Source organism: Balaenoptera ricei, chromosome 13 (assembly GCF_028023285.1).
Source record: "Balaenoptera ricei isolate mBalRic1 chromosome 13, mBalRic1.hap2, whole genome shotgun sequence".
NCBI classification, from domain to species: domain Eukaryota; kingdom Metazoa; phylum Chordata; class Mammalia; order Artiodactyla; family Balaenopteridae; genus Balaenoptera; species Balaenoptera ricei.
The window spans coordinates 67,884,151-67,898,686 of NC_082651.1; the positions used below are offsets into that span (position 1 = coordinate 67,884,151).

Sequence of the window (14,536 nt, forward strand, 5' to 3'; positions counted from 1 at the left end):
AAATTCATCTCATCACCCTTTTCTGGGTCTGAAGCTGCTGTCTCTAAAACTGCCATCTCATTGTGTGTTGTATCAGTTAGTGCTGGAGAAATCTTGAATAGCTTATGTACAAAATTGTTTTTAAATTTTATATTATTTTGAAACTTTGCTTCTTTGGGGTTGGGGCACACTGGTCACCCCATCTGGCTGTGAGAGCCCTCTACAGTCTGGGCTGGCAGTGTGCTGATCTTTTAAAGTTTCTTTCCCTACCCAATCTCCCCTTTTTGGTGAGGTTTCAGTGAGGTCAGTTAGGTGTGCATCCTACAGCTTAATTGGCTTAAAATGTACTCCCCTTTGGTGTGGTCTCTTTGGGGGCCAACTGGGGAAAGAAAAAACAATAGTGCAACTGTTTTGATACTGAACATTGATAAATGTCTTTTTGAAATAAAGAACCAGTCCCTCCAAAAGAAAAAAAAAAGAGAGATAAAACAATGTCGAACTGTATTTATCAACCAATATATTCAGTTTTGCACCTAAAAGTTCTGGGGAAAACAAATTGAGACAAAAATTTATTTCAGGACTTCCCTAGTGGTCCAGTGGTTAAGAATCTGCCTTCCAATGCAGGGGATGTGGGTTCGATCCCTGGTCAGGGAACTAAGATCCCACATGCCACAGGGCAACTAACCCTGCACACTCTAGAGCCTGCGTGCCGCACTACTGAGCCTGTGCGGCACAACTAGAGAGCCAGCTCGCTGCAACTACTGAACCCATGTGCACTAGAGCCCGCTCGCTGCAACTACTGAACCCATGAGCACTAGAGCCCACTCGCTGCACTGAAAGATCCCACATGCCGCAACAAAGATCCCACATGCCACAACTAAGAACGGACACAGCCAAATAAACAAATAAATATTTTTTAATTTCTTTAATTTAAAAAAAAAGAAAAAAATACTGTAATTCTGCTTTCTGAGCAAGTAACATTTCAAATAGGATTAAAAAAAAAAAAAAAACAGGGACCTTCATCCTATAAAAGTGAATTTTCTATAAAAATAATGATTGATACCTTATCCTAGGAATTTTGTTAAAAAAAACACATCCTATTTCTTTTTTTCTTTTTTGGCCTCGCTATGAGGCTTGCAGGATCTTAAGTTCCCTGACCAGGGACTGCCCCTGGGCCGCAGCAGTGAAAGCACCCAGTCGTAACCACTGGAACACTAGGGAATCCCAAAACACATCCTACGTATTCAGAAGAAAGTTAATAAAATAGGTTAATATCCCTTCTCTTAGCTTATCAATTAGAACATATCAAGTGTTGGGACTTCCCTGGTGGCGCAGTGGTTGGGAATCCGCCTGCCAGTGCAGGGGACACGGGTTCAAGCCCTGATCCGGGAAGATCCCACATGCCGCAGAGCAGCTAAGCCCATGCGCCACAACTACTGAGCCTGCACTCTAGAGCCAGCAAGCCGCAACTACTGAGCCTGTGTGCCCCAACTACTGAAGCCCGCATGCCTAGAGCCCGTGCTCCACAACAGGAGAGGCCACCGCAATGAGAAGCCCACGCACCGCAGCGAAGGGTAGCCCCTCGTTCGCCACTACAGTAAGCCTGCGTGCAGCAGCAAAGACCCAATGCAGCCAAAAATTAATTAATTAATTAATTTTAAAAAATAATAATATATCGAGTGTTCTTAAATTCATTATTTGGATTTTCTAATCATGTTAAATTTCCCCACTTAGCCAACTTGACCTCTGACCCGCTCAAGGCCTTTCTGGAACTCCTGTGGCCCCTCTTCCCAAGGCTACCTCCTTCTCATCCTTTAGGCCTCAACTTTAATGTCCTTAAAGTCCTTCACTCCCTATCCAAAGGAAGCAACCTCTGTTATTCTCTATGTCAAGGCTCTTGCTTATTTCCTTTCTAGACGTTAACACCATTTATCGCTATTTTCTTTACACCTGTTAACTCATCTTTTCATGTGTCTCCCTCATGAGAACGGAGACCCTGTGTGGGCAGAGACCATGTCCATATTGGTCACTGTTGTACCTGAGCCTAGCATAGTGCCTGCTACATAACAAGTGCTCAAGAAATATTTGTTTAATTAATTACTTAAAGTGAGATCTCTCACATCCCTTCAGAAATAAAGGTCCTATGTAAATATTTAGTAATTAATTAGCTTATCGCAGTTCCTTTTTATCAATACTCCATCCAAACTGCCACTCTCTGAAATTACAGAGACTCTGATCTCTCACAGTTCAGTCACCCTCAGTCCCGTAAGGACTGCTCGTATATTAATGACTCTTTGAGAAAGCAGAGGGGCAGGGAGAAGGGGAGAATGTCGGGGAGGGGAGGGACTTTTGAAGTGAATAGTAATATAATGATAAAGAAGTGTGAAATGATCCAGGTTCCAGCTAGATGTGTAACCCAGGCATTTAAGTGACTTAACCACAGTGTGCTTCACAACAACAATCCATGATGCATCTACCTTAAAGGTTTAAGGTACTGTGAGGCTCAAAAGAGGTGACAAACGTGAATCCCCAGATTACATGCTTCCAGAGCACCATGCTCTGATGTTTGTAAATTTAGCACAGATGCAATTTTCCTTCTGCTTGTGGAATTATTTAGCTGATGTCCGTCTCCACTACTAGACTTTTCTTGTTCATCCTTCAATTCCTAAAAGTGCATATCTAAAAGTAGCAGGTCCTTAGAAATATTTGTAAAATGAATGAATCAGAGTACTTTGTAAACAGTAAAGCCATGTACAAGTATGAACATCAGACATCTGAGAAATTCATTAATTCAAAAAATGTTTACTTAACTATGTGCCAGCCACTACTCTAAGGCACTTGGGATGCATTAGTGAACAGAAGAGATCACTACACACATAGAGCTTACATTCTAGTTTGGGAAAACAGGCAATGAAAATATAGGCACAACTCATTTTATTGCACTTCGGTTCACTGCACTTCTCAGATATTGTGTTTTTTACAAATCAATGGTTTATGGCAACACTCGGTGGAGCAAGTCTATCAGTGCCATTTTTCCAATAGCATTTGCTTACTTCGTGTCTGTCACATTTTGGTAAATCTTGCGGTATTTCAAACTTTTTCATTATTATGATATTTGTTATGGCAACCTATGATCAGTGATTTTTAATATTATTTTATGACCCACTGAAGGCTCAGGTGATAGCTAGCAACTTTTAGCAATAAAGTATTTTTCAATTAGGCATGTACATCTTTTTTTAGACATAATGTACACTGAATAGACTACAGTATGGTATAAACACAACTTTTATATGCACTGGGAAACTAAAAAATTCATGTGACTCGTTTTACTGCAATATCTGCTTTATTGCAGTGGTCTGAACTGAACCCACAATATCTCTGAGGTATGCCTGTAAACACATTAATTAAGTATATTTGAAGGTGATAAATGATGTGGGGGAAAAAAGCAAGGTATGGGGGGCTGGAAACAACCAGACAGTCCTAAAGTGGGTGCATATGAGAAATAGCCAAGGGGGTCCAGTGGTTAGGACTTGGCGCTTCACTGCCATGGCCCTGGGTTCAATCCCTGGTCAGGGAACTAAGATCCTGCAAGACAGGCGGCACAGTCAAAAAAAAAAAAAGAGAGAGAGAAACAGGCAAGAAAGAGCTTACTGCACTTAGAACCGAATGAACAAAGCAGGGAGCAGCCAGAGAATACAGGTCTCATAGGGCAATATTTCTCCTTGAATCCTAGTTAACTTTCTAAATAAGCTGATGCAGTGAACAGTGTGGAATTGCCTAAATTTTTTTTTTTAAGCCTTTTATTTATTTATTTATTTATTTATTTATTTATTTTTTTGGCCATGCCGCGCGTGGCTTGCAGGATCTTACTTCCCCAACTAGGTATGGAACCTGGGCCCCAGCAGTGAAAGCACCGAGTCCTAACCACTGGACCACCAGGGAATTCCCTGGAATTGCCTAAATTCTTATACCTTACATCAGTAATATAAAAGAGAAGCACATCAGGAAGACATCTCAACAGTTCCCACCCACAGACTGACCTAATCCTGAGGCCATTTTCTTCATTTGGTGGTGGTCTCAAATACTATGGAAATTTTTTAAATGCAAGGTCCCCAGGGTATCCCCAAAAGTGAACCAAGACCTCAACGCTCATAAGCCAGGCATGCCCTTGGCCAGATCTGGTTTCCTGGGACTCAGAACGGGACCAGTCTCCAGATGGTATTTTGGGGGAAGGGTATTAGCTAGACAGCCCCCAAACATTTTAACAATGTGAATTCTCACCAGCTACACAAGTAACCCTCAACCATCAGAAATCTATGGTCCATGTCATTTATGATTGTTTGAGTGCCTCCACTGTAAAAGCTCAGCTACTGCCAACAGTCATAATGCTTCTGATGTCCTGGACACCTGCGATCAGGGACAAACCTTGATGTAAAAGTTTTATTTACTTGGGCCTAAGGGACAAAAAGTCACTTTATAATTATACCAAAACTGTATTCTTATTATTAGTTAGCCTAGTCTAGAATTTTACAAATTCCCTTAAATATCATATTCCCTAACTTCCTCCTTCTCAAGGTGAAAGAGGAAAAAATTAATTCACTAAAAAGGGAGAAACACAAATTATGACTTCAAATATAAAAAGGGACTGAGTTACAGGAGTGACCTGCTCTGAGAAGCTCCAAGCAATTTGAAGAAATCTTACAGATGTTACATATTCAATATCAACATTTAATATCAGAGGTAATTATAAAAAGCAAAAGAATATTCAGAATCCTGCATAATTCTCTAATCTGAAATCTCTACTTTCAAAGAGTCTGGAACTTAAAGTAAAATCATCTCTTATGCCCTTTACCCAATTACCCTTCAATGGGCAACAAATATTTCTTAATATTTGAATCAAGAACACTCAGTGTATACCTTGTTGAGTTCTTCTATCCTTCTGATGAGGTACGGATTGCTAGAGGAATTCTCAAAGTAGACATAATCTGTAATTAAAGGAAGTAAAGAGCTTAATCTTTTCAACAGAAAGTTCACATTTGTCAATTTATGACTTTTTATATCAGGTAATTCACATTCAAAATGAAGCACGCCCGTGATTCATTTCCTGGTAAAAGCAAACTGAGTAATGCAGCCTTAATGTATTCTCTTTCTTATGTGCTTACCATTCACAGACCCTTATTTTCCTGGCATTTTCATTTCAATTAATGTTTTATTCAAGTTCTCCTAGACTTCTGTCCCACATGTGTCATTTCTTTAATAATAAACAAAAAGACACCTCTTATCCCTGAGTAGTCAGAGCTGACTAAACATGTGTCTTTCATACAATAACTGCTTCCACATCTTTTCACTCCAATCCAATTTGCCCTGGAGTAGGCTTCTCACATAAAACTATTGACCTAAGACAAATTCAGAGCATCTTGAAAGGCTTAGCAGCCCAAAGTACATTTCAATCACCAACTTAAAAAAAAATCAGGTGAGCAGAGCAGAAGCACATTGACAAACTTTTTCACAGCTCTATCCAGGAAGATGAGGAGGCGAAAAAGGAGAGGGGTCACTTTTTGAGAGGCAGAGCTCTGTGGAGGTGATACCAGCCTTTTTAATACCATATTTACCATATTTAATCCAGATCCATTTAGGGTCTCGTTATAAAGCAACTGCTGCAGCCTTTCAACAAAAAGCATATAAATTTTCAAGTGTGGTTTTTCCTCTCATCTAATAGGCTCACTGGAAACTTCCCACTGTGTGTTTAGTTGAGAGGCTGGGCTGCAGTGTTATTGTCTATCTTAGTGGCTCTTTCCCATCTCCCTTCTGCAAAGTGGCCTCATTTAGCCAGGCCGTTCCCACCACCATCCATCAAGGAGCTCGGCTAATGAGCAGAGAAGAGCCAGTCTCACACACAAACACGTCACTTATCTGAATTATTATTTTACCAGGAAAGAGGGAGGAGGGCGTCGTGAGTAGGGAGAAAGTTTGTTTGACCTTATTTCTCTCTTCTGCAGAAGGCTGGGAAGGAGGCAGACAGCAGAGCAAACGTCCAGGCAAAGCTCCACTCCCCACCCAAGGCTGCGGTGCCCCGGCCCCTCTAAGCCCCATTCCTGGGGGGGGCTGCACAAGAAACGTAAGAGAGAGGGACGAAGGAGAGGTGCAGGGCCCTGTCCCCGCAAACAGGCCTATCCAGCTGTGCCCCTGGCTGGGCCCCCATCGCCCCCACCCACACCCCCAATGAAGGGGAGCAGTAGAGGAGAGATGTCCCTCCACTCTCTCCAAACCCCCAACGCCTAGAAGTCACGCGAGGAAAGATCACCCTCTTAGGGGGCTCGACGGCCCCTGACCCCCATGGGGGTTTCACGGGCTGAGGGGGAGGTGGCGTCTGATAATTCATACCCCCAAGTACAGGCCTGGCCTAAAACCCTGGTTGGGATGCGGGGGTGTGGATGGGCCCCGGTCCCTTGTGGGCCACGGTGGGGGAGGGGAGAGGGGAGGGGGGGCAGCCCCGGCCCCCTCCGCAGGCCCCCAGCCCCATGCGCCCTCAGCCCGGGCGCCCGTGGCTCCCAGCGGTTAGGGTGAACTCGCCCCTACCCCCCACTCCCGGAGCCCGCTCCCAGACGGGCCGGGTCGGGCCGAGCCTTCCTACCTCCGACCCGGTACATGTTGGCCGCCATGTCCGCCCGCCCGCCCGCGGAGCCCGAGCCGAGCCCCGCCCGCTGCCGCCGCCGCCGCCACCGCCGCCGCCGCCGCCGCCTCAGCCCCGGCCGCCGCCGCCGACGCCGCCGCCGCCGACGCCGCGCCTAGCCGTGGGGGGGAAGGGAGGGAGGGAACAAGGGGAGGGGGAAGTGAAGGGGAGGGGGAAGTGAAGGGGAGGGGACGCAGAGGGGTGGGAGCAGGTGCCCGCCCCCAGCGCCGGGCTAGCGAGGCAGAGTTCCCGGCCACCCGGGAGGCCGGAGCGCTTGGGGCCAGCAGGGAATTGGGGAGGGGGGGCGGCTTGGGGGACCTAACTGGAAGTGGAGGGTCCTAGGACAGGGGTCCTGGCCCAAGCCGAGGCCTGCACCCGCAAATGCGGGCCAGGGGCTATCAGAGAATCGGGGTGGCGGCAGGGACTCAGCCTCTCCGGAGCCCTTATCGTCCCAACCAGCGTACCCCGGCACCTGCCCACCCCGAGACAGGGCTTCCTCCCCGCTTCTGTCCCTGGAGAGCCCCCGTCTGTGTGACCTCGAGCACGTGAGCCCCTGTCTCGGTGCAAACACTTGGATGCAAATAAGTGCTCGCAGCAGGGCACCTTCCTCGTGGTGATGGTAATGCGGCGGGCCTGGAGCTGGCAGGCCCTGGAGCCAGGAGGACCCCAGGTGCCTGCAGCTTCTCAGGGCAGAGACTTATCTGGGGACAAGGCTAGAAAAACAGGTCCCTTCCAAGTCTACCGTAACTACGTTGTCAGGTCCATCCGCGTTCACCCCAAAAGCGGGCTGAATAAAACCTATTTCCCCACACCTGGAGGCCTTGCCTCTAGACGGGCTTGCAGTGCAGACCGGCTGGGAGAAGAGACCATTAGAGGAGGGGGGCTTCCTTTGCCCTTACGGGAACAGGGCCCTACAGTTCATCATCACCACAGCCCCTCAAAAAAGAGATCGTGCCAATCAGCTTACTGTTGATGGACTGTTAACTGGTTATGTACCTAAAGCTTTTGAAGTTATTATTTTCCCATGCGAATTCTCTAGACAACCCCTGTTTTCTCAGCCTTCATACCCTCACAGAAACAAAGAACCAAGTAGAGTTGAATCTGAGCTGGCTCTCCCCCAAAATGAACACAAACAACTTTCTTTAGAGAAGCCAATCCATTCCAAACTACTCCCAGACATTGTTGTAAAATACACATGAAGATGATCCCTTACTGTTGTAGGCTGTTTGGAGTTCCTGGTGCTTTACAGCTGTGTGTTGTTGACTCTGGGTTTGGGGTCTGTGCAGGGATGGGAAGTGTCCCCAGAAAAGAAGATTGTGTTTTGTTTGTCTGGTGATGGCATTTGTGACGGTCCATTATCACAAATTACTGAGGTGAAAAAAATAATTTTCTACATAGCTGAGGGAAAGTAAAAAATAAAATAAAAAATAAAGCACCTTTGCCTGAATTACCTTGATTGACTGTGTGACCCAAGTTTCTTTAAGTATAAAATGGGGGCACACTAATTCCACTTCACAGACGGGGTAAGGATCAGCTGTGATATCTTAAAATGCTTTGTAAACCAGCATAGAGCACTATGCAAATACAGGTGTCTGTTGCTTTTTTTTACCTCAAGAAAGTTTCACATTCCCAAAGGTTTTATGCCATGAGTCAAATTGTGATCCTGCATCAGCTCTTTTGACCTAGAGAAAAAAGCAGAAGTGTTTTGTTATGCACACTGCATAACTGTTATTTCTCATAACCCTTTTACTGGAGATCCCACGGAAAACATATTGTGACGTATCTGACATCACTCTCTCCGTTTCTGAGGTGAAACATAAATAGGTTGAATAATTTAGCTGGAGTCAAACCATAAACTGGCAGCAGTATTGGGATAATTCAGCCCTTTCCTTTGGCCTAGAAATCTCTAAACCAGGAAGAATTTCTCCAAGTGAAAAGGCCACCTGGAAACCATAAACTGCAAAGGAATAATAGATCGCAAGCTCTACTAAAGGGTTTTCCCATTATTTTTGAATAAATGTGCAATTTCTCCCCTTCAAAATATTTCTCTGTTTCTGTTAGTTCCTTGTCTCATTTCCACAGTTTTGTGCACCTTACCAGGTACTAACCACAATAAATGGGCAAAAGTGCCAAGAAAACTCCCTCCATCCGTACCTACCTCCTCCCCTTAGGAACAGCCTTATCCAGAAGCCCCAACCCCACGCCCCCATGAAAGGGCTCAGAGTTTGGGGGGCAGGGGATGAGTAGTAGGAGGTAATGATGGTGGCAGAACCCAGGCTCTGCCTTCCTCTAGATTCTGTGTAGTTTTTTTTTTTTTAATTTATTTATTTTATTTATTTATTTTGGGCTGCTTGGGTCTTTGTTGTTGTGTGTGGGCTTTCTCTAGTTGCGGCGAGCGGGGGCTATTCTTCGTTGTGGTGAGCAGGCCTCTCATTGCGGTGGCTTCTCATGTTGCGGAAGCACTGGCTCTAGAGCGCAGGCTCAGTAGTTGTGGCACACAGGCTCAGTAGTTGTGGTGCACAGGCTTAGTTGCTCTGCAGCATGTGGGATCTTACCAGACCAGGGCTCAAACCCGTGTCCCCTGCATTGGCAGGCGGATTCTTTTTATTTTTTTTTTATAAATTTATTTATGTATTTATTTTTAGCTGCATTGGGTCTTCATTGCTGTGCGTGGTCTTTCTCTAGTGGAGGCGAGCAGGGGCTACTCTTCGTTATGGCGCGCGGGCGTCTTGTTTTGGTGACTTCTCTTGTTGTAGAGCACGGGCTCTAGGCACGTGGGCTTCAGTAGTTGTGGCATGCAGGCTCAGTAGTTGTGGCTCATGGGCTCTAGAGCGCAGGCTCGGTAGTTGTGGTGCACGGGCTTAGTTGCTCTGCAGCACGTGGGATCTTCCCGGACCAGGGCTCGAACCCGTGTCCCCTGCACTGGCAGGTGGGTTCTTAACCACTGTGCCACCAGGGAAGCCCAGATTCTGTGTGTTTAACCTCTTTCATCTCCAGATCCTGGACCAGTGTCTTCTACATAATAGGTGCTCAATATCTGAAAGAATAAGTGCCCGTGAATGATGGGCTCAACATAAAGAACCAGATGCAGAGTTGAATGCAGGGACTTTTGTCTACGAAACTTTTATACCTCCTAATATCAAAGAGGTGTGCACATAAGAGAGTTCAGCAAATGTCTCTAGATTGGAAAAAAAAAAAAAACATACAAAGAAGGGTGGAAAAGCCTGTGCCTTCAAAGAAAGCAAAGGCACTTCTACCTCCTCAGGCTGCATGGCTCAGATCACAAACTTGTCATCAATCAGCCCAAACTTCACTCCTAGTTTGACTGTTCAGCTTTAACACCTTGAGCAAGTTGCTTAACCCCTCAGATCCTCAAATTCTACAAATCATGACTAGTGATTGACACCTATGGTGAATGCTTATGCTAAAAAGTGAAATATACAATGTGTTGGGCACATGTTAAGCTTCATACTTATATGTCACTTCTCTCTATTCCAGCCATCCTCATTACTAAGAAAGAGGGGTCTCTCAGATCATGCCAGAAACCCCAGGGAAAATCCAGCCTCCGCAAGGGTAAAATTTCCTGGCATGGCCGTTGTGATTAAAGAACCACGATAAGGGATTGCCAAAAGGCCCAGAATCTTCCCTGTGCAGTCCCCAGCACCCCACAGCTTAGCTGAAAAAAAGTGGATGCTGCAAGAAAGCTATAGATAAGACAGAGGGTTGGTTTTTGTCTCAACATCAGGATGGAATTTTTATACATGCAAAAAAAATAAGGGCTGGCCAGAGTCTGGGAACTTTCTGATATTGAACTCAAGAAAGGAGCCTGGGGGTCTAGAATGTAATTAATCTGAAACCGGATGCCAGTCTTCAGGTAAGTACCATATCTTGTCCTTCGTGTTTTCTTTGATTTCTCTCTCTTTCTCTTTCCCTTTTCTTTCATTAACTTATGTGTTATTTAGTAAAAATTATTTTGGAAAAAGGCCAGTCTCTCTCAGCTATTCCAAGGTGGTCCTGGGTTTTACAAGCAGATGACTGTATTCCAGGAGAAAGCAAGAATCAAAGCAATGGAGCCCTTAAGGGAAAGGAAACCAGAGTTGGAGTTTCCTAGCTTCTTTAGCCATGGAGCTTCTCCTTCCATTGATCCCCTGTGCTAAAAACATGAAACCCAGGACCAGTCCCAGATCTTGATTTTTGGAAGTGTGTGTTTTAGGATTCCATGGTTCTCTCATGCCCTCAAAGAGGAGTTAGCTCAGCCATTTGGTTGCATCCACAAGGAGGTTCCTTCTCTAGTGACAACATTGCCTCCAGATACTGGAAAAGGGACTGGAAATCACAACGTAGACAGGGATGAGCCCTGGAAGGGTAACCTAATTGACGTAAGTGCTTTTTTTTTTTTTAATCTATAAAGTGCTGGAGTGCTGTGGATTTGAATTGGCGATGATGACAGCACAGGGTGTGGGGTCAGGAAATAGAATCCTAAAAGGCAATGGGAAGTGTTGAAGGGATACAACAGGGAGTGTTTGTAGGAATGACTCAGATAGCAGCAAAGAGAGTGGATTGGAGAGGCTGGAGAGTCGAGGCTGTGAGATCAGTCGGAAGGTTGGTGCAAAGGGATGATGACCTAGAGTAGAGGCAGTGGGATATGAGAGATGTAGATGGGTTTGAGAGAGACTTAGGGGGTGGGAGCTACAGAATCTGGTGCCTTTGGGGAGGTTTGGAGTAAAAGGGTAGCATCTGGTTATCAGCAAGTGGGTGGAGAGAGGTGTGATTCAGTGAGTAGAAAGTACAGGAGGGGAGGCAAGTTGGGGGGAAGAGGGGTGGTTGACAGGTTCAGTTTTAGACAAGTTGTGTGCAAGGTGCCTTTTGAGGGACTTCCCTGGCGGTTCAGTGGTTAAGACTCCACACTTCCAACGTGCTTCCAATGCAGGGGGCGTGGGTTTGATCCCTGGTCGGGGAACTAAGAACCCACATGCTGTGCGGCACAGCCAAAAAAAAAGAGATGCCTTTGGAAACATGCAGGTATGTTTCCTTGTTAAGAATGAGGTGGATGAACAGACCTGGAGTTTGAGAGATCTGGGCTAGAAATACCCTCTTCTGTGTCACCATCAGCTCAGAGCCAGGTCTGTCTTGTCTGAGGAGTAAACCAAACCCTGCCCCCAGGGGAAGAAGCAGGTTCCCTGAGTCCTTCAGCTTGGGAGAAAACAGGTTTAGCCGGTCTAGGTCCAGGAGATCAGGGTCCAGGTCCAAATGTGCAAACAGGCAGGGCACGGGCAAAGAGCCACGCAAGTCACTGACCAAGACAGGTGGTGAAGACAAGGGGGAATGCCCAGGGCTGACCTCTCCCAAAGGCAAAATTCTCAGCTGGAGAAAGAGAGTTCTGCTCCCAGGATGAAAAAAGCAGCTGGGGTGGGAGGGTGGGAGTCGGGGATGAAAAGAACAGGAAGAGAAGGGAAGGGACACAGCCTAAAAAAGCAAATCTGCCTATTTCCTAACTTAACCCTCTTGCCTCTAAGATGGTATAGTGGGTTGAATGGTGGTCCCCCAAAATATATGTCCACCTGGAATCTGTGAATGTGACCTTATTTAGAGAAAAGGTATTTGCAGATGAAATTAATGATCTGGAGGTAAGATCATCCTGAATTAGGGTTGGCCCTATATCCAATGACAAGTGTCCTTGTGTGAAACAGAAGAAGAGAGGACACAGAGTGAAGAGGAGCAGGCATGTGAAGGTAGAGGCAAAGACTGGTGTTATGAGCTATAAGCCAAGGCAATGCCAAAGACTGCCAGCAACCAACAGATATTGGGGGAGAGGCATGGAATAGATTCTCCGTCAAAGCCCCCAGAAGGAACTAAGTTTGCTGGCACCTTCATTTCTGGCTTCTGGCCTTCAGAACCATGAGGGAATAAATATCTGTTGTTTGAAGCCACCCAAGTTGTGGTAATTGGTTATGGCAGCCCTAGGAAACTCATACAGATGGTAACCACCCCTTGATTTTAAGTAAACATAGATTCAGCCAGAAAACACTGAGCACTATATACAGAGACTAAGGGACATGGAAGCCGAATAAAAGAGAGATACATAGAGAGAAGAGGGCCCAGCACCACTCCACTTAAGTCCTGCTCAAATCCTTTAGACAGAGCTCAATTTATCTCATCTTGGTTTGTCTCTCCTTCTGGCTGACATGGTTGGCTTGGTAGTGCTAAGAGAAAAGAACACCCAGATGCGATGCCCCTCAGCTAAGTGCCAGTGGAAGCATCCCCCAATTTTTTTCTTCCCCAGCACACCTGTGAGCTATCACACATTCCCATGAGCAATAGCAGATTACCAATAAGGTAATGCACCTTTTAACCCCTTAATTGTGTTTCTTTGTCAGGAAGCACTCTGGCTCCTCAGATCCCAATCAATGCTTCTATGGTGGGGAGTAGGGTGGAGGCTACCAAGAATATGTCTCGTCTACAAAAATGCCCTTTTCATTCAACAAATAGATAATGAGTACTGTTAAAGGCATTGAGGATACACCAGTGAACAAGATAGACGAAGCACCTGTCTCCCTGGAGCTTATATTCTAGTGGAGAAGACAGAGAATGACCAAGTAAATCAATCAATAGATATGCTAGTATACGATGGTAAAGGTTCTACAGAAAGTAAATCCGGATAAAGAAACAAAAAGTTATGGTGGTGGTCAGGGAAGGCCTCTTGGACGTAAGAACTCAAAAGAGACCTAATGATAGGATGAAGTGAACCACTGGGACACGTGGGGAGCAACATGCCAGGACAAAGGAACAGCAAGTGCCAATTCCCCAAATCAAGACTCAGCCTGACCTGATCGTGACCTAGGAAGGCCAGTGTGGGTAGGAGATGAGATCACGGAAGTGAGCAGGGTCCAATCATGTAGGGCCTAGGAGGCCATGGTAAAGTGTTTGAATTTTGTTCTAAGTATAATGGAAAGGTTTTTAACACAGGAATAACAGGGATCTGATTTATGTTTTAAAAAGATCACCTGGAATATGAAGAACACAAAGTAGAAAGGGGCCAGTCTTGACTTCCAATTCAAAAAAGCATGACTGGGGACTTCCATGATGGTCCACTGGTTAAGACTCTGTGCTTCCACTGCAGGGGGCTCGGGTTGATCCCTGGTCAGGGAACTAAGCTCCCTTGGCCAAAAAAACAAAAAAGCCTGACTGTGTTCTCTGGAGGCATCAAACCTCCTCTGGGCACTAGGAATTCAAAACTCACCAGTCCAAAGTTTATGTGATGGAAAACCAAAACTCCTCCTGTGTTTCATTTGACATAATAGCGAGAGAGACCCCTTCCAGCTCAAACTGTGGTACTGAGACCTGTACGTAATGGCAACATACACTGGCTACCTTTTTAAATCCTATACCAAATCATGTTGGACAACATCTAGTCATGTAGGCTGTAGTTAGTTCCCCTTACACCCAATACTGTCACTGAGTTTTTCCTAGGCCATTCACCTTTCTTTCAGCTGAACTACATCTTGGTCATGGGGAACATGGTAAGACCAGTGAATTCCATGAATATGAGCCACTTACTGCATTTTTTCATGTTAAATAAAGTGTCTTGGTTATAAGTCATGCTGCATATATCATGACCTGAAATAAAGCCTCCTGAAAAGTTCACACAAAAAAATAAACCCCAAAGACACCAAAAGTCACTTGGGCTGCTGTACAGAGGATGGACTGAGGGGAATGGAAACACAGAGGCTTGTTAGGAGGCTAACTAACATACTTCGAGAGAGAGGTAACAAAGGCTTGGAATAGAATGATAGCCGTCGTGGCTAATAAAGATATATTTTTGAGATAGAGCCAATAGCCCTGGCTGAAGGGTTGGATGTAGGAGACGAGAGGGCAAAATCCATG

The 14,536-nt window shown here is 45.6% G+C and overlaps 1 protein-coding gene across 5 annotated transcripts in view; it reads right to left on the reverse strand.

The window, feature by feature from the left end:
- The window catches only part of MTA3 (metastasis associated 1 family member 3), a 166,281-nt gene extending 159,602 nt beyond the window's left edge, over positions 1-6,679 (reverse strand). For all 5 annotated transcript variants that reach the window (XR_009506601.1, XM_059943496.1, XM_059943492.1 and 2 more), the window contains exons 1-2: positions 6,614-6,679; positions 4,897-4,964 (exon numbers count right to left, since the gene is read on the reverse strand). Coding sequence is in view for 4 of the 5 variants with exons in the window: in XM_059943496.1 (XP_059799479.1) it covers positions 4,897-4,964; positions 6,614-6,641 (96 nt within the window). In the remaining variant the exon portion in view is untranslated. The remainder of the gene's footprint in view (positions 1-4,896; positions 4,965-6,613) is intronic.
- Between the last annotated feature and the right edge of the window lie 7,857 nt (positions 6,680-14,536).